We start from the raw sequence: 22,059 nt of genomic DNA on the forward strand, positions 1-22,059 counted from the left end.
TTCTTTGTGTTCAATTGTATTTTTTCTTCTTTTGAATAAATAATTTATTCAATTTTCACCTTTTCTTTTGTCTTTAATTTCGCTACAAGAAATATGATCACCGTAATTGAAAGTAATTTTCTCCAATAATTCAACTTCAATTATAAATGCTGGTTTTTTTATGACACTGTAGTAGTTCGATGTTAACAATTTCATATTTTTACCATTGTACGTTTTTTGTTACCTGGTCAAGACTTTACTTTTATGCCAATATTCGCGCTCTTCATTTTCTGATGTGATGCTGATGTATACGCGGATTTAATTCCACCCCAGTTTATGCATCGCAGCGCATGACAGTGCTATTACCTATTATGTTGCTTACAATATATTCATTCGATTTTCAGGCTACACTCTCTATTCCGTTTTTTTTTTGTATTCTGCGTAATTATTGCATACTGTGGGGCAAAGTGAAAACGAGTTCGTCGAAATTCAATCTACACATGTTGATTCTTGCATGAAAGTGATGATTATTAAACTGAATGACAATTCCATAAAATCGTAAATTTTTGCATTTGCTTAAGTCCCTGTTTCTTGTACAAGACAGGGACTGGAAACATGGGATAGACAGGGATAGCAAATGCTTAAGATGATCTTAAGAATAAGCAATGACGTAAAAGTCTCTTCAGGGGGTGGCAGTCTGCATCGAGCCACGATATGTTAAAGAGTGACCAAAAAAATCTTTGTTTTTATCCATTACCAGAACGCGGTTTATACGAATTTAAAGAATACCTGAATATGCAGAAAATATAAAGAGGTGTGTAATGTGTAAGTTATGTTATACTTATCCATAAATATATATTGTTCTTTCTGCAGAGTAAAAAAAATCTCAATAGATTTATTTCGTATAAAAATCTGCAGTTCAGTCATTATTATTCTAATGTTTCAACTACAATCGAAACACTAATGCGTTGTTGTACCGGTTTTGATAAACTCAAACGATCATGTTCGATCATAGTGGTGCACGAAGTCATTTACCTATCTTTCGGTACAAGAACTACAGTTAAAAACCTCGACCAATTGAGAACGGTAGATAAATAGGCCCGAGAGTAGAGGGGTGAAGCGCGTTTTAGTGGAGACAACAGCACTAGGTATGCAGATACGAAGCCGAGGCAAACTGGGAAGCCGTAGTTCACGAACCGTAGTAATCGTGGTAACATCAGACAGTCAACGACATTTAGAACCAGGCTCCGGAATTCAGGTACAATATTTATTACTAATTGACAAAACCCAAAGGAAAGCTTGCAAGTTTTATAAATGCTAGAATTTTTTAGATTTTGTTTATTAGCAACAACCATTACGATATAAAAAATTAGCATTTCTTTCTATCTTGTCATATAATTTCAATTTGATTTATGGGATATAAATATGTATACATTCAAATACTAAAGTGTAGTTTTTTCTAGGAAGAATTTTAGTATCAAGCTATTATATGACTTTATATTTTTTAAATATATTATTTTTATTATATTTAAATATTTATTTCAGTTTTTTAATAAGCAAGAGATTCTTATGCTCTTTATTAAGTTATTTGTTTCACTACACGTGTAATTGCAGAACTGAAACTTCTATTCTCTTGTTATAAGTGAATTGGTATCAATGTACAACCTGTAATTTTGTATCGCGTAATTAGCATATTACTTCATGAATCAATGGAAGCAAAACAGAAAGGCCCATAAAGCTAACTGTATAACACAAAGCGAACTGTGCAGAGTCGATGCTAACGGAGGAGATTCTCCGTTGCCAAAGATTTGTTCCGCTATGCCCAGACGTCCTATCCTTCGCCTGTCTATTCTTTTTTTTCTTTCTCTCTTGCGTTCCTTTTTCGCAGCCACAATGTAAACCGCCGTGTTCTTAACCGTGCAACATCCGGACAAAAACCTGTCGCGACTAGCATATAACGTTTTGCCCGACACGGTCCACGGAAGAGACGTTTTGAAGCGATTAAAACAAGATAAGTCAATTTTATCGGAGACTTAAAAAAACAGCGGCATTTCTATGTTTTGTGAGATTTTTTCAATTTTATCAATTTCAACAAATTTTATCAATTCGTACATAAAGATTTTCTGACATTGGAAAAAATTTCAGAACTAAAATTTCGTTTCGTTTTCTCAAAATAACAATCAAATATGAAGTACATAGAAATTAGCAACAAAAACGGGTGTCGAATGAAACGATTTGCATCGAATTTTGTGTTTTTTAACGGCGTTCATTGTCGTTGAAAATTTCGTAAGCGTGATCGTTCCCTACCGCTGGTGCATTGAACTTTTCGCAAGCGCGCACGGCTTGAATTCTGGTTCGATTTCGTGGGAGGATGCTATGGTAAATGTAGTCGAGTGAACAATCGCCGGATTTGCGTGTTGCCCGGAACTGGTGGTATAATGCCGCGGAAGCGGCTGGCTGGGAAATTATATTTGTTATGGGGAATCGGCGGCGAGGACACGATTCTCATCTGACCGTGCGGATTTACCGGACGGAACGGTCATTAAACGTCGCCTGTTCACTGTCCGCCTGGCTTTCATGCCTCTGTCGTACCGTTTCGGTGAAAGCCTCTGTTGACGTTCACGGTTAATTTATACATACACTGTCGCTCAGAAGGGGATATTATCATCAGGCTGCAGATTTTTATGTAAAATAAAGATTTTATGGTGTCGATTTAAAAAACGATATTTAGGAAGTCCTTTATCTTCTATACATGATATGTATACATATGTGCATTGTTTCCTTTTTATAATTAAATTTATTAAATATCCACAAAATCTATTTTCATAGGAATATAATTCTCTTTAAACATTTTCAAATATTGAACTTAGCAAGCATTATTCAGAATAATTGTTCGACAGTATAATTTATGCACACAAACAGATCAGTCTATAAAATGTAGAAAAATGATAGATTTGCAATACTAGTTTATTGTATAATTATAAAATATTTAGTAAATATTTTGTTTCAGGTAAACGGACATGCGGCTGTTTCTGCTGAAAATATCTGTGTTGCTTCTGGCGACGGATATCAGCGCGGCAGGAATCGGAAAAGCATGGCAAGTTCTTCCGTACGTGGCCCATTGGAATCACCCGTCATGGCCGCGTCTCGATTCATCGGCATTCGAGGTTCGCACCGTGAGCGGTGTGGGTTATCTAAATCCGTTTGAAACAGCTCAAAGAAATCCAAATTCGGAACAAAAGTCCTTAGATTTCGCTACTGCCCCTATATCTAAACCATCTGTGTTCAGTCAGAAATTTCTTGATCAACTGGAACCGATATTTGAGAATTCTTACAGTCAATACGAGAAACGCGAAGACCAGAGAGATCAAGGGTCCGATGACGTAAAAACGGACAGCGCACAAATCAATGATAAGATTTTTAAAACAGGTATTATGATGACTGTTCTACAGCCGGAGAGTGTCGAAGATTCAATAAAGGATGAAACGAAGTCGCCTATAACGAGAGTTCGTCGTGACGCAGAGAACGAGACCAAGTTAGAGCAAATATCTACTACAAAAAACGTTCGGGAGGTTCGTTTGAGTTCTCCGGACAACTGGTCCACTCAACCGTTGTCTGTAGAGTTTCCTCACAGATCTAACTTGGATCAGATGATTCAACAAACGACAGACGACGAGGACGCGCCGAGTGTGAGAAGCTATCAAGCACCTCGGGCCGATTTCGTGACCAGCCACCACAGAAGGAGCTACGATCATCGTGAGGCCCGGGACATGCCCATTGGTAGAGGTTACGACGACTACGACTTCCCGTGGTACCGGAACTCTATCAGAGACCGAGATTACGATCCCTTAGCCTATCGTCGTGGCTATAGTTATTACTATCCTGATCGGTACAGGATGGAGAGGGAATACTATATGCGTATACCCAATGATTACCCCTACTCTTACTATGATCGATACAGAGACGAGGATTTTGACCTCTATAGTCGCAGTAGGCCCACGCCTAAGCCTAAGAGAATTATTTATTACGCTACTCTCCCGGAAATAGTCAGGAAACCTGTGGACATGAGGAATTACCCTAGACCTTATCAGGTGGATGGGACAAGGACTCCCACTTCAAGGGATGGTACGTATAAACGCATTCCGGGGAACGTGGATCCTAGCAGATACCGATATAGACATCTTTACGATGGTTACGACAATTACTCGAAGAGATCAAGTTTTGTGGATAAACCTTATTCTTATCCTGATGAGGAGAGCCGCCGAAAAGTGGCGTTGGAAAATCTTCGGGACAACGATCCGTTTGATCAGAAGACTGACAGAAAGTTGGCCAATCAGGTATCGGCGAGGAACGAGGGCAAATTGCCCTGGCCGGTGCAAATCGGAACGGAAGTGAGCGTAAAGGATGACGAAAGGATTTCCGGAAGAAAAATTTTTGGTGAGAGTAATGGCTATGAAAGATTCCAGAATGCTCAGTTGCAAAAAGCACCCGATGCTACTGGTTCCAGTGAGTTGCAGAGCGATAACTGAATAAGGAATGATTTTTTTCTATAGAATTTCGTAGAGAATTTTGAATACCGTTCGCTTTTACATTGATGCATTATGGTGGATGTTTCTGCATCGAAAGTGTAGTAATATCCAGTTAGAGAATAAAACAATTTTCAATTCTGATTTAATCGAAATCTAATCAGTTACGTTTGGAAAAGTATAATATATGCATAAACATCCACAATCTAATTATGGTCTCTTTTCACTAAATAAAGGGGATTCGATAAATAGGATTATGGGTATTATTGACGTTGAATTAAATATGCAATGGAATTGGTGTGCAATGATAATTGAATTATAAATTAAAAACACTGCTATGATGAAATATATTGTGATCTACGCAGTGCCCGTTTTTTACTTATTTATCATTATTATTTATGAATCACCACTTGTGCTTTAATGTTTAGCACTGAATTGTAATTTTTTAATACAGGACTTATGGGAATTTAATTTTCCATTAATTTCGTTATGATTGGAATAAAGTAGTGAATTTTATCTACTTCTAAATTATACGTATGCCTTATATATATTGTAAGCGATATGGTACATCGTCTTTAATAATATACAGAAACATGATTTTGAAGAGAATTCGTGGAACCCTATTCCTTCTCGATCCTTTACTATTTCTTCGTTGTCTTTGTCACCTTCTTCAATAAAAACTTTGACAGACCTTGAGCAAAGTGATTCGTTGCCGTAATTCCATTCAATTCGGTTATCCAAGGATTAATCTACGATTTATATTGTTATTTTTTGTAAATGATTTCTAATTTATTTATATTATAAAATGAAGTATTTAACGCTTTACCGAATTTTTAGTTTTTCCATTAATGAAGCCTGATAACTCATCTGGTGTCATGTTCAAAATAGTACATGCAGTTTCCTGAGCTTCCTTTTCACTTGGCTCGCTTTCGTTCAAACTTTTTTGTAATTCCTGATCTCTTTGTTGCTCATACAATTTTTTCAGAAATTCCTAAAGAGACATACTTTAAAAATCACGTTCTAGGCAAAGCTTTTATAATTCAAGTGCCCGCCATTTTACTTTAATAGCATTCGAATATTCGGCATTCTCATTTCGCATCACTAACAGCTTCGCTTTCATAGATTTAATAGTCTCGTCATGTTTCGTTTTAATCGTTTCGATTTCCTGCTGCAGCGTTGCCCTCATCGACTTGATGGTCTCGTCGTATTTAGCTTTGATAGCTTCAGTTTCGTGGTACGCTAATTCTTTATATTTTTTAGATAATTGTGACTCCATCTAAAAATTGAATTTTTTTATCCTTGCGAATTGTTGCTTCGAGTATTAATGACTTCATTCTCCAGCTTACTTATGTTAGCTAACAATTGATTCTTCTCTTTATTCAATTCTGACAACTGACTTTTATAACTGTTCAGTAAAAAACCCTTATTGGCGTTTGCTGACTCTGCTCGTGCCAGTCTAAATTGTTAAATCTTATCAATCATTAATTCTTAAGTTTCATATACAAATATTAGTTTTATTATAAATCTAGTTCTAGTATCAATAAAAAATTTAACAGAAGTGTGACGATTGAAAATTGCTATTCAGTAAATTGTAGATTTTTGTACAAAATTAAATACATGAAAAAATGCACTTAGAATTAGCATTTAAGCATTGCAATATTAGTTCACTTTATATAACGCGCGTATAAAAAAAAGACCATTTCCGACTCCGATGCCTATAAAGTGGAGCGAAAATAGAAAATGCCATTTTATAGGTGCCGAAAATGGTCTTTTTTGAACACGTGTTATAGAAAATTCATAATCTAAATTAACTCATTCCTTTCTTTTACTATTAGAAAGAAATATCTGATACTTGTTTTTGAGCTGAGCAATAGTGGTCGCGTTTTCCTCATTCTTCTTCTTGAGATTGTTCAATTCCCTATTTTTGTACACGTCTTGCGAGCGATTCGCCTGTTGCTCCTTTCCTGCGGTGCTTTGCAGCCAGTTTCGCGTTTCCTCCATCTTCTTCCTCAACGCTAGATTCTCCGAAATCAGATTGTTCAGATTCGTTTCGGTCGCGTCCATCTCTTGTTTGAGCTCTTCAAAGCATTTGCTGATCGATTCGTGATCTTCCGATTTGCTTTCCAGTCTCTTCCTCGTCGACGCCAATTCCCGCTCCAATTTGTTCGATTTTGCCACTGCCATTCGCAGCTGACAAAAATGGAAAACGTAAAATGAACCTTCTACTCTACCTGTCTGTACTCGACATACATAGTTTAGATTATATCCCCCGAGCTATCCAATCAATCATTATCTCTGTTTTATTTGACTGTTTTGTTGAAAGATGTTCCGTGTTCATACGGAGTTAAACAAACTGATTTTATACGTACCTTTTTATACAATCTCTTTAAAATCTTTTCACGGCATTTCAATTTTTTGTGAGCTTTAATTTGATAAGTGCAACTTCTGTTCATCGAACGAGGACCGAAGTTCTCTAGAACGGAAGTGCAAATCCGCACGATTCTTTCTTGCAATGCCTCGTTCTCTCTATGAGCTTCCGCTTTTGCCTCCTCCAAAAATCTAATTTCCATATATTTTTAATTCCACCAATTATCATTGACAACAGATAGACGAATAGCGATATTACTTTTTATATTTTTCTTTCACGGCAGACTTTGCCTTCAAGGCTTCTTCGAGATTCTCCCTTGTATGAGCAAGCTTCGCTTCAAGGTCTGATATAATTATCTCATACCTAATCAAATAAGTCGTATATAAAATCTACATACACAGTTTCATAAGAATTAAAATCTTAGTAAATGCGAGAAAAAAAAGTATTCATACTACATAGGCTCGCCAAGTAGTGTAACTAAGATCGAACATCCCATCCCATGTTACACACATGTGCAAAGATATGAGACTTTGGCATTGAGACTTTGGCATTTTAAGACTTCACTAATAAAAATAGTAATTACATGAAATACTGATCGTTTCCAAAGTGCAAAACGGTAAAAAATCCAATAACTGTTCGACGAGAATTATTGTACGTCAAATGTAAAACAATTCAGAAAATTCCATTTTATCACAGAGCCAACTAGTTGTTTTTTTCGCTTGCATAACAGACGCAAGTTTGACGATAAATTCCATTAATCCACTACCAGTTATGCATTAATTCCAACATTTCCGAGCGATCGAATTTCTCGAAAATTCAAGAGAGCCTCGGATATATCGCCGCGGACTTTTTCGATTAAAAAAACTGCCTTTTATGTATTCTACATATAAACTCACTCGACCTCCTTGTTCGACGATATTCCCCCTTTTGTCTGTCGCTCGCTGCGCTGATTCGATTCGACGTGGATATTCCGTTGCGGTCGGAAAAGGAAAATTTTGCGTTAGTTCGCCCGGCTGATATTGTTGCGCAAGAGTTTGTCGTTTGTTTTTCGCGGAAAAAAATTTCAATCGCGCCAGGGTTCCGACGTTTTATTCAATTTGCATTGCGTGCTCCTTTTCACAGGAGTATGTGATTGTGTGTTATGTGCGGAGAGTTCGTTTCGTTTTCGTGAAATATTCAGATTGATTCACTATTATGTGTTTTCACACGATAAATCATATACTTGCACATTATGTTTAAAAATCAGTGACTAATGCGTAAATTTACTGGTCATAATATACTATAACCGAAATTTTTAATATTCTCGTTGTTTTATAACTTTTCTATACGTACTCTTTACATAATTCGTTTCCCCTATTAAGGGCTTCTTCGATCAACCACTGAGGGACAAGGTCTTCGTTACTAGAACAAAATGTGGAAGACTTTTTTCGTTCCATGTGTTTGCACGACGGTGGTAGCTGATTCACCTCAGCTGCTAATTCATCCGTTTGTACATCTTTCTCGTTTAGCTCTATCGCCTGAACCAACGTTTGTGTACAGACAGCCTTCGTTTCGATATTATCTGTTATATCCAAAATATTTTTTATCACATAAGATACTTATTCCAAATTGCCTGAAATTGGCTATCAGATGAATACAAACAGATTCATTATAGAATTGTACAAAATGCAAAAGAATTTCATATGATATTCATGTAACTTAATTAAATGAGTAAAACTATTCATTCAATACAATGAATGCTTTTTTAATTGATTTTGATGTTATCATTTTGTTATCGGTGGAGTACTTTCCGCATTTAAGTGCACTGGACGCTGCTACCACCTGGTGCATACGTACAGCAGTATCTTTTCAATGTCTTGTTGTCTGGATAAAGTAATCGAGTCGTTTCCAAATAGAGTCTAATTAATAATCAAAAAGTATCCAAAGAGTTCAAGAATTTTAGAGTTTGGAGAAAATCCTAATTAAACTCCGAAACTGCAGAATCTGCGAAATAAACTTTTGTAATTCTCTAAAAAGATTTAAATTCTTTATGAGAGAACTATTGAAATTATGATTGTAGTTTTAAAGCATAAATCTATGATTTGAATACCTCCGAGTCCTTAATTTACATTATAATAGATTTCTTAAATTAGATTTCAAGGAAGTCAAATGAAATTGCAAATAGTGAACGTCGAGTGCATAGAAAATGTATAAAACAAAAATAACGTCAAGAACAAATTTATTCAATCAAAAATACATTGTTTGCGTACGAAAGTATCGCGTTTATTTTTGCAAGAAGAAAAAACATGTATAATCCAAATTCTAAATAGTAAACATTCGTGTTGAAGACTGAATGTTGTACGAATAATCCGATGAACCGGACGTGACTGTCGACGAAATAAAACGAATCTGCGGTCGCATTATCGGATATTATCGAGCCATATGGAATTTGGGCCCGAAAATAGTCCCGCGCAGGAAATTGCTAACGACTTAAACGATGGGGCGGCGCGCAGGGACCGTAAGTCCCATGGGCCCAGTTATGATGGATCGATCCTGGCCACTCTGTAATTTCAAGGCGTTACATGTGCACCCTGACGCGTATACCTCTACAACGACCTTCCATATGTCCCAATTGTCCTGCCCCCTTACTCCTTTCAAGATTTAATACGCCAGATTTAGTTAAGCCAGACAACTTTTCCTTCTTCCTGTCACGAGGTCAGATAACATGATATCGATGTTATACTCTACAATTTTTCTTATTGTATCCGAATTAAAAATATTTCTCACATGATGTTTAAATTGCGTCAATACATACCACTTCTATATTTCTTCACTTCTATATTTTAAAACAAAACAGCGGCTTTTTAAATTTTTGTTTATGCAAGATAGGAACCATGAGAAACCGGAACGTAACAATGAAAAATATTTTTTACTGTGTTTTCAAATAAAGAAAAGCCTTGGAAATGCGAACGGATTCCGGGCATTGCATCCGTTCGGTCTGGGATCAATTTACAGAGCGATGTTTTCGTCAGCGAAACTCACTGGTCCCAATTCGCGGCGAGATATTTTTGCACGCTGCGGTTTGCATCGCGCGCAAATATGTATCAGCCAGACGAGTACTACCGCGGACGGTGCCGCTGCAATTTTGAGGCTTGTCGCGCGTAAATAAAATGAACTCGAGCGTGGAAATTAATTAGCGCGCCCACCATGGGGTAAAGTATACGGAAAATTTACCGGCATCGACATTTAATTGACAAACAAATTTCATTATGTCCGGACGCATAAGCAGTTCTAATTACTAGTTCGTTGATCGTACATCGTTTGGTTTACGTTACGACTTTGATTCCTTTATGTTATTTTTGTTTCTATTAGCTTTTTAGTACCGCAGTGCATTATAATACATAAATTTCATGTATAGAATATCAGTTAGGTTTCATGTGATAAAACCATAAGAATTACATACTCTATTATGAAGGAAATAAAAGATCTTCATCCAAGATAATAGCAAAACATTGTTTCGTGCTTGATACAACGTTTTAAGATAAGAAATCACCCGTAATTCTAATAAACCATTTCGCTACGAAATCGCGTTTCGATACGGTACAGGAGAAGATGTAGAACTCCCCACCCTTCGTTTCAGTACTATGAAATTATTGTAGATAATATGTGGATAGTTAGTCCGCGATTAGTCTGTCCAACGGATTATATTCCACCCCTTTTCATTCGGATGGTGCCCCGGAGGCAGCAGCGCCGTGATAAATGACCGAATCCTTTAGCGTTTCTTTTTTTCTTAGCCGCGGACCGCTTAGCTGATTCGTTCTCCCTTTCCCGTCTGCCCTCTACCCCTCCCCACCTTTTGTCCCGGAACCAGCGCCGGCTGGACGAAGGTCGCCGCTACAATTTCGCCGTAAATCACTGCAAATCGTTGACGTAAAACGGCACGGGTAATTAGATACACTAACCTACGATAAGCCGAGTTTCTTGCTTATCCACTGACGAAACTCTCCTCCCCTCCTGCGAACCCTTTCTTTTGGTTCTCTGCAACAATGAGGAAAGACATGGTAAAATTTTCTTATTATTATGTCAGTTTAATTAAAAAGTGTTGTTACTTAATTCATAAAACTTTTTAAAGTATAGATTACATTTTTTATTTTAAGATTGTCTAAAGTATATTTTCTTATAAGCGTTTTGTATAATAATGGTTAATTTATCTGCATTCAGTTTATTTACTGAATCAGTAAGCAGAGTCAAGCAAGAAGTGTTTCTAAGCTGCGGCACGGCTAATCACGGGAGTTCTACGTTGTTTATTGTCGAATCCTTTTAGCCGCGAGAGAAGTTCCATCGGAAAAGGAGGCAGGGGAAAAAAGTAGGGACAGAAAGATTTGATCATTAACACGACCGAGCCCCTAACGACTAGCCTCGTACATATTTCGTCCAGCCGGGAATCTGCCCTCGGGATCGTTAGCGCTTTAATGCCGCGAGGACTCCCCGTGGAATCGGTGCCACGCATATAACGGTACGCGCCTCCATACAACTCGGTTCGCCTTTCGCCTCTTAACCTTCTCCCTAAGAATATTCATATTTTCATTTGGTGTCATTAACGGAGTACGCGGTGCACGTTCCTTTTCCTCCGCCGAGGGTGTAAAAAGAAAATTGCGCCGAGCTACGCGTTATCAGCGGTAGTTTATTAGTCGTAAAAGCGTGGACGTTCTTTTTTAAGGTGTTACGCGAGGAAGATACTAGAGAATGGGAATGGATTTTAAATGATCGGTTTCTCTTCCTTTACGTTTTTTCTTACAAAACAAATTGTTGAGAAATGAAAATTCAGAATAGATTTAATTGGATCCTGAAGGCACATGTAGACAAATCACACAGGAACAAGTCCTTCTACTGACTATACTATACGTGTGTCCAGAATCGAGTGAGTTAGCTCTAAACGAATTTCTTTTGATGCTCGTTTCGATTACGGACACACCAACGCACCGCGAGCAACTCGCATAAATCTCGAGCGGCATTACGCGCTCCCACAGGATTGAATTAGATGGCGGGCGATCCGTCAGGGATGCAGCGGAATCACTTAACGCGTGACGTAAATGTCGCCGTCAAATTACGTTTAATGTCGTGGCGGACGTCGCGAATCGCGACCGAGACGGGCCGGTAATCGATGAACAAGCGGCCCTCTTTGTCTCTCTCCATCTCGCCCGGCGCGGATTCCGTGGAAAAGCGGCAAATGCGATTTTAATGTCAAGCGAGACCCCGTATTTTCCACGGGCGTGTCCCTAACGACCCGGCTCGATGGCCCGCGGCTACTTTTACCATTTTATTGCGTTACATACACACGTTAGAATGTGCTATGTTACGTTACGTTCCATTCGGTTCTTCGTGGTACCGCCGCCGTGGCGCATCTATTATGTACGCGAAGCCACTTCGAAGCTCGCTTCTGGCGGGAATTGTCGGAACAGTTACGATGGAGTGTTGCAAAAATTATTTACACAACATTGCAGATTTTATCTTAGTACATTTACGCTGACTAACTTAACTGTGTCAAAATAATATCTAATCAAAAAGCTGCTCGTTAAAAGGTATAGGTCTATTTATTGAATTTTTATAGTTCTCATTATATCATTAGGGACGTTCATTTTACTATAGAATCTATATGTTGAAGTTACTCTCGTAGTATAAAATTGAGTGATACGTTTCTTTTTGTTCTCGTGGTACTTAATCAAAGTTTACTCGTCGCGTCGACACTCGATCAATCATTAATTTCGAGAGCTGGTCCCAACGCCACGCGGTAGCGGTCAATCTCGTCCGAAATCCGATTTTTTCAGACGGGTATCATCCGAGGGCAGCCGGCGCGGGGAGGAAAACGGGCGCGAGCGTATCGGTTCCCTCGTTTCATCGGGCTCTCCAATAAGAGTACACCTATAATTTGTAACGTGGCTCGGGCACCGGCCTAATGGAAAAATGCGTTCCGGCCAATTTTACGCGCAGCCGTCAGGCCAGGTTGCTGGCCGCCGCTGCGAGAACGGAGCGAGGGCGATAAAAAAGGAAGAGAACAGAGAAATGAAACGGATGGGAGGGGTCGCAGGGACGAAGGAAACGCGCGACTGTGCGAAACTTGGCTCGCTCCGGGATTCAACCTTTTTGCTTCAATTAGAAAGTTACAATAATAATCACACAATAAGTTATACATGTATAGTACATAAGAATATTATCATAATGATGCTACAAAACATGAATGGATTCAATAAAATTGTACTTGAAATCACGGATAATTTTTTACTGTATTATATGTTGTATAAATATGTAGCCTGGCACACAATAAATAAAGATAAATTATGATTCTAATTACATCATGAAATCGTGGACAGCTTTTCAAATTTAATGATCGTTACAAATTTTTTAATTGCGAGGGTTTATGTACATTTATTGAGTACAATTATTAAGTATCACGTATGGTGCGATATGGAAACATATCCAATGCACATTAAGTACTTAGGTTGTAGGGGTATAACAGTTTTGCTTTGTTTGTAATACCTTTATACTCTCATGTAAAATATTTTGTAGAGTGTATAGGATAAAAAAACGACAGCATGAATTTCGTTTTGAACGTATATATCCCTTTGGACTTTGGTCGAATAAATGTTATTCGATATTCGATATTCCAGGCGTTTCGCCGACAGATTTTCATTTACTGATCGCGTGGTCCGTTGGTGCGCGGCACGTCGGGATTTAAAACGAGCCGCCGCGGTGGTAGGTATCGCTGTATCAGCGTCGGGGATCGAGTCGTGTTCTGCGGTGTTCATTTCAATTCGCCCCTAATTGAACGTGGTTCAATATTGACTAGTTAAATAATTGTCTTTGGAAAACTGAGCCCGCGTAACCGTTAATCACATCCCTCTCGCGTTGCGAGACCATAATAATTCGTGTCCTGCTGTCAGCAGCATGGCGAAAAAATATTCAGTTGCGAATTCATCGGTGTCGATGTTACGAAATGGGAAACATATTTCGCGTTCGTTCATTGCTTCACGTAATTACAAATAAATCACATTTATCATTATTATAAATTATGTACATATTTCGACCTTTCGATTTTTATGAAAAACGCATCGCTCGTTCATATTTTCTCAATTACGGTAAATATTCAAAAGTTGGAATTGACGTGTTGCAACATTAGTTTCTTCATAAAATTTGATAACTTTGCTTTTGTCGCAAGTCTCATTTGCTAAGTCTTCAGATTAAAAGCTCCTTTGTATCGGTAAAATGTAGCAAATTCTGACCTTCTTGAAGCTTAGAACATGAAGTCAGCGACTTCTCAAGAAAATTGCATGAAAATTATCGAAAGGGACAACCGGGAAGTAGGAAGAAATCGACATTGGTGATGTGTGGAGACGTCGAACGAGTGAAGGGGGACAAGGAGTATCGTGGTCCCCCGGTCTGGGATCATAAGTGCGGGTAACAAGCAAAGCGTTCCTCGGACGTAAAGATGTCTCGGCAGTCGGCTCGGTTGTATCTTCATTACCGGACCGGCAGAGTTACGTACTGCGCACTGCCATGCCGCGGCTGGCGGCCGGCTCGCGGTACTCAAAATTATGCGCCGCCCGCAGTTATCATTGCCTTCAGGGTCAGCCGCACGAATAATTGGCTTCCACCCGTATAATACGCTCCGTGCGCTACGTCCCTTCTTCAGCCGCGTTCGCGTGCATCTTACGATTTTCCTCCGAGCCGCTTCGATTTATCGCCAAATTAAACCGGATTTTTATTGCCATTTCCATTTGCATCACAATCCAATTCAATACTTTTCCCCTCTGCGAATAACCTATTGAGACGCGTTCTTCTTAATCAGCAATCTTTAATTACAAAGTTACAAACAATTCTTTGGTCGTTAATAGATATTATGTGTAAAACAGGCTACTAAATAATACGATGCAATAAAATATTGTAAACTGATTTTTTCAACACATGCTGTACATGAACCTCGATTAGTCACACCGATTAATTATAAGATGAACCAAAATTATATAATAAAGATTTCTGAAGTGTTCGCGAGCGAAACTGTACCGTCTAATAAAGTCCTGGATCTTTAACTTAAAAATTCTAATTCTAAAGTTGGAGTTCAATATCATTTTTAATTATATCTTTTTTCTTTTTTTAACTAATAATTCAACTGGTGGACCATTGTATGTAACGCAGCAAGGAACTGTCGCGTTCATCCGGTCTGAAATCGGCGACATCGTGCGAGGGCACCGAGGCGTGCTAAAGGGTAAACGGAAACGGGCAGAGACCGAGGAGGAGAAGAAACGAAGAGGACTTCTCCTTATTTCTCGTCCGTTCCTCGTCCTCCGCGTCGGGGTGCCTCGAACCGCGTTCGAGAATGCAGATACATAAATTCATGAGCGGAGTAACAACCGGTGACGCCACGCTAGCTTCCGTGCCGCGGCGAGCAGCGTCGCGCGGCAATCGTATTCATGAACCGACACGGTAATTAGGGACACTAGCTCGCCTCGCAGCCGGAAGTCGCATCGGGAATCCTCCCTGGAACACGCACCGCCGGAAATATTTATGCATTCCCGTTCGTTCGTTCGTTTCGTTAAAGAAAACGCGAGCGAGCGCGACTGTATCTCTCCAATCCGCGCCACAAGTTCGATAAACTTTCGCGAACGAACAAACTAAAGGCGTGCATTCAGTTGTATCATATCACCGTTGCGTATCAATATTGAGTATCATAGTTACGTATCGTCGTTGCATTTGTACTCGTATGTAACCTCCAGTTCATAAATCTTATAATTAGTACATATTGTACTAGGTATACTATACATACTATATGCTTGTATGTATAACGTGTTGCATGATTATGATTATATAATTTCTTTAATAATTTAATACGATCTATCAAGTGAATTAGTCTTCCATGGTTAGAAGTTCGGGATATTTGTCAAACATTTCTATAGGCAATAAATAATTAGGAGTGCCATAAATGAACGGTATTGTATAATGATATAATGCTTGCCAATACGAGGGATCCTAATAGCCTAATCTAGGCATTTTATCTCTCAGCTGTGAAATGAAATCGGTATTTTATAGTAATATATAAATTTTTTAATTAATCTATGATATTCATAATTCTCAGAGTTTTGCAGTAAAACCAATTAAACTGTTTGAACAAGTTGAACTTATAGGGATTTAATTAATTTTTCATTTTCCTGCGCGAGAGAACTTCTTGCGATGCAGCGAGTTACACGACACCGGCTATTATCGTCGAAAACGAGCGTAACTCTTCCAGCAATTAAACATCGGAGGCGTCTTCCTTATCTCGGTATCTTGTAACCGCAAACGTCGATATTTCATACGGATAGCCTAGTTACCAGCAGGAATCACGTGCAACCGCGTTCACCGAGCGAACCGACGAACGTCCCAAAGAGTTACGTACGTAACACACGTACGACTCGCAGCCATGACGATGAACAAAAGAAGCCAGCGCGATTTAACATATTAGCGTTAATTAAGGCAATTATGTCTCCGCGTAGCGAGCATGAGACTGTGTCCGCTCTTCGAGCTAGAGGCTCATCCATATTCAACAGTCGCTTCCGACTTGGTTGCTGGCGCGCCGCCATCGCAACCAGACGTCGCGTCGTCGACGTCGTCGATGTCCTCGACGATCTTAATACCTTTTCAAGTGATTGTTGATAATCAACCTTGTCGGTTTTACAGACTAAATCATTTATTTGCCGTTTCCACTATTCGATGTCGCCTTACTTTGGGATTTTATGTATGTTATTCTTGATTTTAATAAAATTTGTACGTAAACATGATCTGACAATGAGATATCATTGTCACGTTGGAATAGACTTTTATAAATCCGTTTACATACCCTGCAAGGTATCCGATTATCAAATAAAATTAATTTAGAACTATTTTATACTATTTCCGCTTACACGGAATAAGAATGCCTAATATTGGAACTGATCACGTGGCCTTATTCTAAATATGCACCTACGTGCGCGTCACATTCATGAATAATCATGATACGATGACTTGTTACAAAGCCCGTTATGCAACAGTAATTTGACGTGTAATTAGATGTGTTCACTCGTTTTCTTAGCGCTTCGTCGTAACGAAGATTATCACCTTCTGCGCAACATATGAACAGAAAAATCGATAAATTACGAGATAAAATTGATTCAATTAAAATCCTAATAATGTAAAGGTCAATAAACTAACTAGCTTCACGGTTAAAAGTTTAATTTTTGGAATGGCAATATTGCCAATCGAAGGTGAAAAAGTAAGATGGATAGGAAGGAATCATTGGGAATCAATGGGAAAGCAGAGAGCGGAGACGAGCAGAGGTAAAGAGGACAGAGGATCGAGTCTGGAGTCTACTCCAGGGAGGAAGGATAAAGCGGATAGGAGTTAAAGGGTGAGGTGAGGCGGGTGGGTCGAGACCGGCTAGGTCGACGTGGATATAGATAGAGTCCAAGGGGTGGCTGGCCGGAAGAGGGCGAAGAGGACAAGGGGCGAGGGCAGGGAGGAAAGGAGAAAACCGGGCACGTCTAGGTTTTGCTATGACCAATGGCAAACGGGGACACAGCGCGCGCCGTTCGTATCGATCCAAGAGACTACGTTGGACTCCGTCGAGTACCTCTCTTTCCCGGGTCACCTCATCCGTCCTCCGCGAATCTTCGTCTTTCCAACCTTACCCCTCTCCCCCGCCCATCCCGTTTACTCTCCGAGCCTCCGGCCGGTGCTACTGTATGCTACATGCTACTACCGTTCCCCCGGAATTTATAGCAGACCTCTTGTTTTCATTCTTTCGCTGTTGCACCGGGCATCAGGGTTGGGCAAATTTTGTTTAAACTATGAATGAAGATACCAAACAATTACTTCATTCGCCGAAAGATTACTAGTTACTCATCGCTCAAAGTATTTAAAATTAAATCAAACAATACAGAACGTAAGTTAGAACATACTTTTAGATGAAAAAATCGTGAATGTGTCTGAGGTAAGAGGGAGCGCTTGCGCTCGACGGGATTCCAGGATAGTCCTCCCTGTTCGTCGAGAGGATGAATCGAGGGACAGAGGGAGAGAGAAAGGAATAGTGTGTCACCAGCGTGGCGACACGCACCCCTGGTGACACTCTAGTGGACATGCGTACTCCTCCGACCTATCGTTGCTCGTGTTATTAAAATTTTCTAGCCAATGAACGTTCTCCGTTCGGATCGAACGACATGGGCTGTGCCCTCTGAGGACTTGCTCCTCTTGTTGTCCAAGAGGGATGAATAGCTTAGAGTTTAGAAGGAGGGATGGAAATTGTCTGACTCGAATCGGTTATTATTTTATCAAGTATTGCGAATTGTTAATTATAATTATAAGACAAGAAGTATATTTTATTGTACAAGGTGAATGATCTTCAGGATAGTGGTGCCATCTACAAAATCTGTGTACAGGAGTTTAAGGGACTGTACAAGAAAAATCTAATTAAAGTTAATAGAATTCATAAGGATTCATTTATCATAAGGATTCTTCATTGATATTATCCATTAGATTGTCATTAATTACAATAAAGTAGATTATACCTCAGACCATTCAGATGTCCTATCAGATTCCCTTAACAAATTTGTAATGTAATTTTGTTTAATATCTTATTCTTTTTGTTGATTGAACTACGTATATGTATGTATAATTTGCGTGCGTTTGAACACATTCTCGAACCAACTACACCTATAGCTGCTCGGTATTTCTGAGTTCTTTCCCTCGTGCACGTTAACGAACGAGCAAACTGATCGCGTGCAGGACCTCGTGCCTCCTGATCTCTCGCGATGACAAGCCGGAGAAGGAACTCCTCCTTCTTCTCCGGCTCGCGATCCTTTGATTTCCTTTCGCCCCGGCTCTTTCGGGCCAGCCGGCGCGGCGGCCGTCTCGTTATCTGCACATCTGATAATCGCCTTTCTGTCGTGCTCGACTCAACCTGTGTAGGTGTAAGTGAGTTGCCGCGGTGGGGCGGCAAACGGGGGTGGAATTAAGTGTCGGTTCCGTAGCCCGTGTTTTCGGCTGCCCAGGTAGTGATTTCGCGTGGGAGCGTTGCGACTGATATTAGGTCAGGGTGTTAGTTATGAGTATAAACGGTGTTTGTGAATATATTGTAAATATAGTATTATGACGCTTATTAAGTATTTATTATAATTCATGGATTTTCGATTCACACCTCAATACTCGTCGTTATCATTATACGTATGATTGTATTATTTAAGTATACTATTGCACTGCACAAATCTGATTAAGATAATTACTATAATGGCAAATACTTGATGCTCTCCCTCGCATTAAGTAATCACATATAGGACATTTTCTGTTATCGTAGTGTAAATTATATGTAAACTGATATCGCATCATCTTGTACGCAATAAAATAGTGTACACGGAAGAAGGCAGAGAAGAGAAGCAGGGTGAGGTAGGAGAACTAGGATGATTTTATGGTCGTGCAAGTCGGGCCAGGGTCGTTGAGTGGCGGTTTTTGTTGCGGGAATCGGGCTCGGGAACCCGAACCATCGGGCATCTCTACCCCGTGCGTTACCGCCCACTCCATTATCTCGGTGATGATGAGTGCGCGGGCGGGTGGACCTCGTAACACACATCAGCCGAAGGATTACCCTTCGTTCCAGAGTCTCCGGGCCCGTCCCGACAGCTGCCGCCCCTTCGTCCCTCCGCTGCTTCACCTTTCCCTCTTTCCTTCTCGGTGTCGACTAATGGGCAAAATGATTTGCGAGCAAAAAATAAATTGGCCAAGAATTCCTCGGTGACGGAACCTAGAGCTCGACTTCAGAATGGTCACGACCGATCGCAGATTTGAAATAGCAAATTTTTCTATGTGTAATCAATGATTTAGAGAATAAAAGATGAGTATTGCTTATAGTTGTTTTTATATGAGATTCTTATTAGGTCAATATAGGCTAAAATATACATTTCCTAATTCAAATCGAAATTCAGCATCTTAGAAGATTTATCTGTTCTCTGAGGCAATATAAATTTGGTATTCATGTAAATTTTTAAGATCATTGGCCCTATTATTTTATTTAACGTCTGTAAACAAATCCTTGCAATTAATATCCTTTCCTCTTCCATCGTCATACATGATCCTCTATACATGTAATTTACACAATTAACATCATCTCACTTTGCGTACTTCTCTTAACACGTTACTAGCATTGGTTCGGAGTCCAACGGAAAAAGTAAAAACCGGAGCAGCGCGAGACGATTCCGGTGGCCGATGAATAATGCACGATGCGCGAGCATTGCAGCCGCGAGCGACATTATTCCCGGCGTTTCCCGAAGGAAATTAGGAAACGCGGAGCAAACGCAACGCCACGGCCAGTCACAAATGTAATATTCACGGAATAATACAACCGTCGACGCAGCATCCGCTCCTCTTGTTTCCTTTTTCTCCACCCGCGCCGTTTCCCTTCGTCTCTGGTTGCTTTAATAGAAAACCGCGGCCCAGATACCATTGCCACCGAAATTAAACTATGGAAAGCCATAGCGTGACCCTTTTCCCGAAGCTCTACTCGAGCTAACTTTTTACGGGAACTATCCTTTAAATATAAACCGCACAAGAAATTAAATTTAAATATATTCTAATTATTTGTGGCATAACAACGAATCGAATACAAGGAAACAAATAACATTTTATATGTATGTATAATTAATCTATGTTTTGTATGCAGTAATTTATAAGATTTACGTTAGATTATACGATTATCTTCAGAAATCGTTTGACAACTGTTTCTAAATAAAATATTTCCCATACTTGTGTTAGAGTATTGGCCGGTTCGCAGGGCTGTCAAGTAAGTAAATGTAGAAACAGCGCGAAGCCGAGGTGGGATCGACTTGCATCGCGGCTGCACATTGCACTCGTCCCAATGCAACACGGCGCGACCCGGGACAATCTTATCTACCACGGAAAAAAAATTGAGACGTCGGTTCGCGTCTTTGTGAACTTCTGCACGGATATACATAACCGTCGCGGACGTATCAGGTTCTCCGGCCTCCGATGAGGCCAGATAGGGGCCGGGTTTGAGAAAGCTTACGCGTAATCAGACCCGCATCCCCCGCACATATTAACGAGGATCGCGCGCGCGCACACACACACACACACATTTCGCAGATTCGCATCGCGACAAATCAGATCTTTTGCATTGTTATGATTCGACTGCTGAACTTTATTTAAAGTGAAACACTTATGGTGGGAATTTAATAAGTGTGGCTTAAATAGAAAGTTTGATGTGCATCCACTTTCAAATATTTCATATATTTTTACATTGTCTCATTGTCTGTACATTCAATCTCTTCATGAATGCATGAAATCGTTGATGAATAAAATGAGTCATTAAAGATCGATTGATCTTTGTCTTGCCTTATTTCTCTACACGTTGTTCTATCATTTTCAGTTTGTCTTATTTAATACGTATATTCAGATTTGCATAAGAATATTTTTTTTTCCCATGCAAATATTGCAATTTTATTAGAATATAAGGTAAACATGAAAGACTATGGTTTAGTGAACGATTCAACTGTAATAAAAACACAACTGCCGTGACTGGCAAGAGTAAATGACGTTTGTAAATCTGCCAGTAAACCACAAAATACTGCGGCACAATAGGTTTGAAAGGAGGACGCGTTAATAAGGAGCAGCGAACGGATCCGGTCTAGCGAATTCCATCCGGGGCGCTGCCGGCGCATAAATACGTATTAAGGTATAAAAACAGTTTACGGCGCGTATCTTTCGAAGGATCTCATATTTCCAGGGACCGTGTTCCCTGGGCCGATGCGCGGTGCCGAGGGATCGTTGCCTCGGAGGAGGCGCGCGGAACTCTTGCCTTCATTTTGTCCTAAAGCGACAAGCTTTAATATCCCGGGCTCGCTCGTTTTGCTCGTTCCGCACGGTATTCCTTCCATCCCTGTCCGTCCGCGCCATCCTCCCCGGAACCTTCTCACTCCGACCTCCTCCGTGCTACAAGGTGAAACTTTAATACAATTTCATTTGGCTCGCGCTGACAAACTCTTCCATCCCCGCGTTTTCTTCCGAGCAACTACCCCTCACAGTCGCTCCTCCTTTCTTTACGCCTCCGAACAGGGACTATTTATAACCTTAACCCCCCTTTCGCGTCCGGGTAAATGTTCTTTGTTCCCGAACGACGCGGGTTAGTTTAATACA

General features: G+C 39.9%; 2 protein-coding genes across 2 annotated transcripts in view; one reads left to right on the forward strand and one right to left on the reverse strand.

The window, feature by feature from the left end:
- The first annotated feature begins 1,038 nt into the window (after positions 1–1,038).
- On the forward strand, positions 1,039–5,103 carry LOC108630306 (uncharacterized). Its single transcript, XM_018033496.2, has 2 exons — positions 1,039–1,237; positions 2,990–5,103. The coding sequence occupies exon 2, from the start codon at positions 3,000–3,002 to the stop codon at positions 4,506–4,508; it is 1,509 nt and encodes a 502-aa protein (XP_017888985.1). The 5' UTR covers positions 1,039–1,237; positions 2,990–2,999; the 3' UTR covers positions 4,509–5,103.
- Positions 5,104–5,122: 19 nt separating this feature from the next.
- LOC108630271 (spindle pole body component 110) overlaps positions 5,123–22,059 on the reverse strand; it is a 56,765-nt gene continuing 39,828 nt past the window's right edge. The window contains 10 exon segments of the mRNA XM_026818005.1: positions 5,123–5,254; positions 5,332–5,496; positions 5,566–5,804; positions 5,807–5,961; positions 6,358–6,695; positions 6,875–7,064; positions 7,132–7,236; positions 7,770–7,814; positions 8,206–8,434; positions 10,815–10,890. Coding sequence (XP_026673806.1) covers positions 5,147–5,254; positions 5,332–5,496; positions 5,566–5,804; positions 5,807–5,961; positions 6,358–6,695; positions 6,875–7,064; positions 7,132–7,236; positions 7,770–7,814; positions 8,206–8,434; positions 10,815–10,890 — 1,650 coding nt within the window. The 3' untranslated portion in view covers positions 5,123–5,146.

The sequence above is a fragment of the Ceratina calcarata genome, unplaced genomic scaffold, assembly GCF_001652005.2.
Source record: "Ceratina calcarata isolate Rehan_Ccalc_2016 unplaced genomic scaffold, ASM165200v1 scaffold72.2, whole genome shotgun sequence".
Lineage (NCBI taxonomy): Eukaryota > Metazoa > Arthropoda > Insecta > Hymenoptera > Apidae > Ceratina > Ceratina calcarata.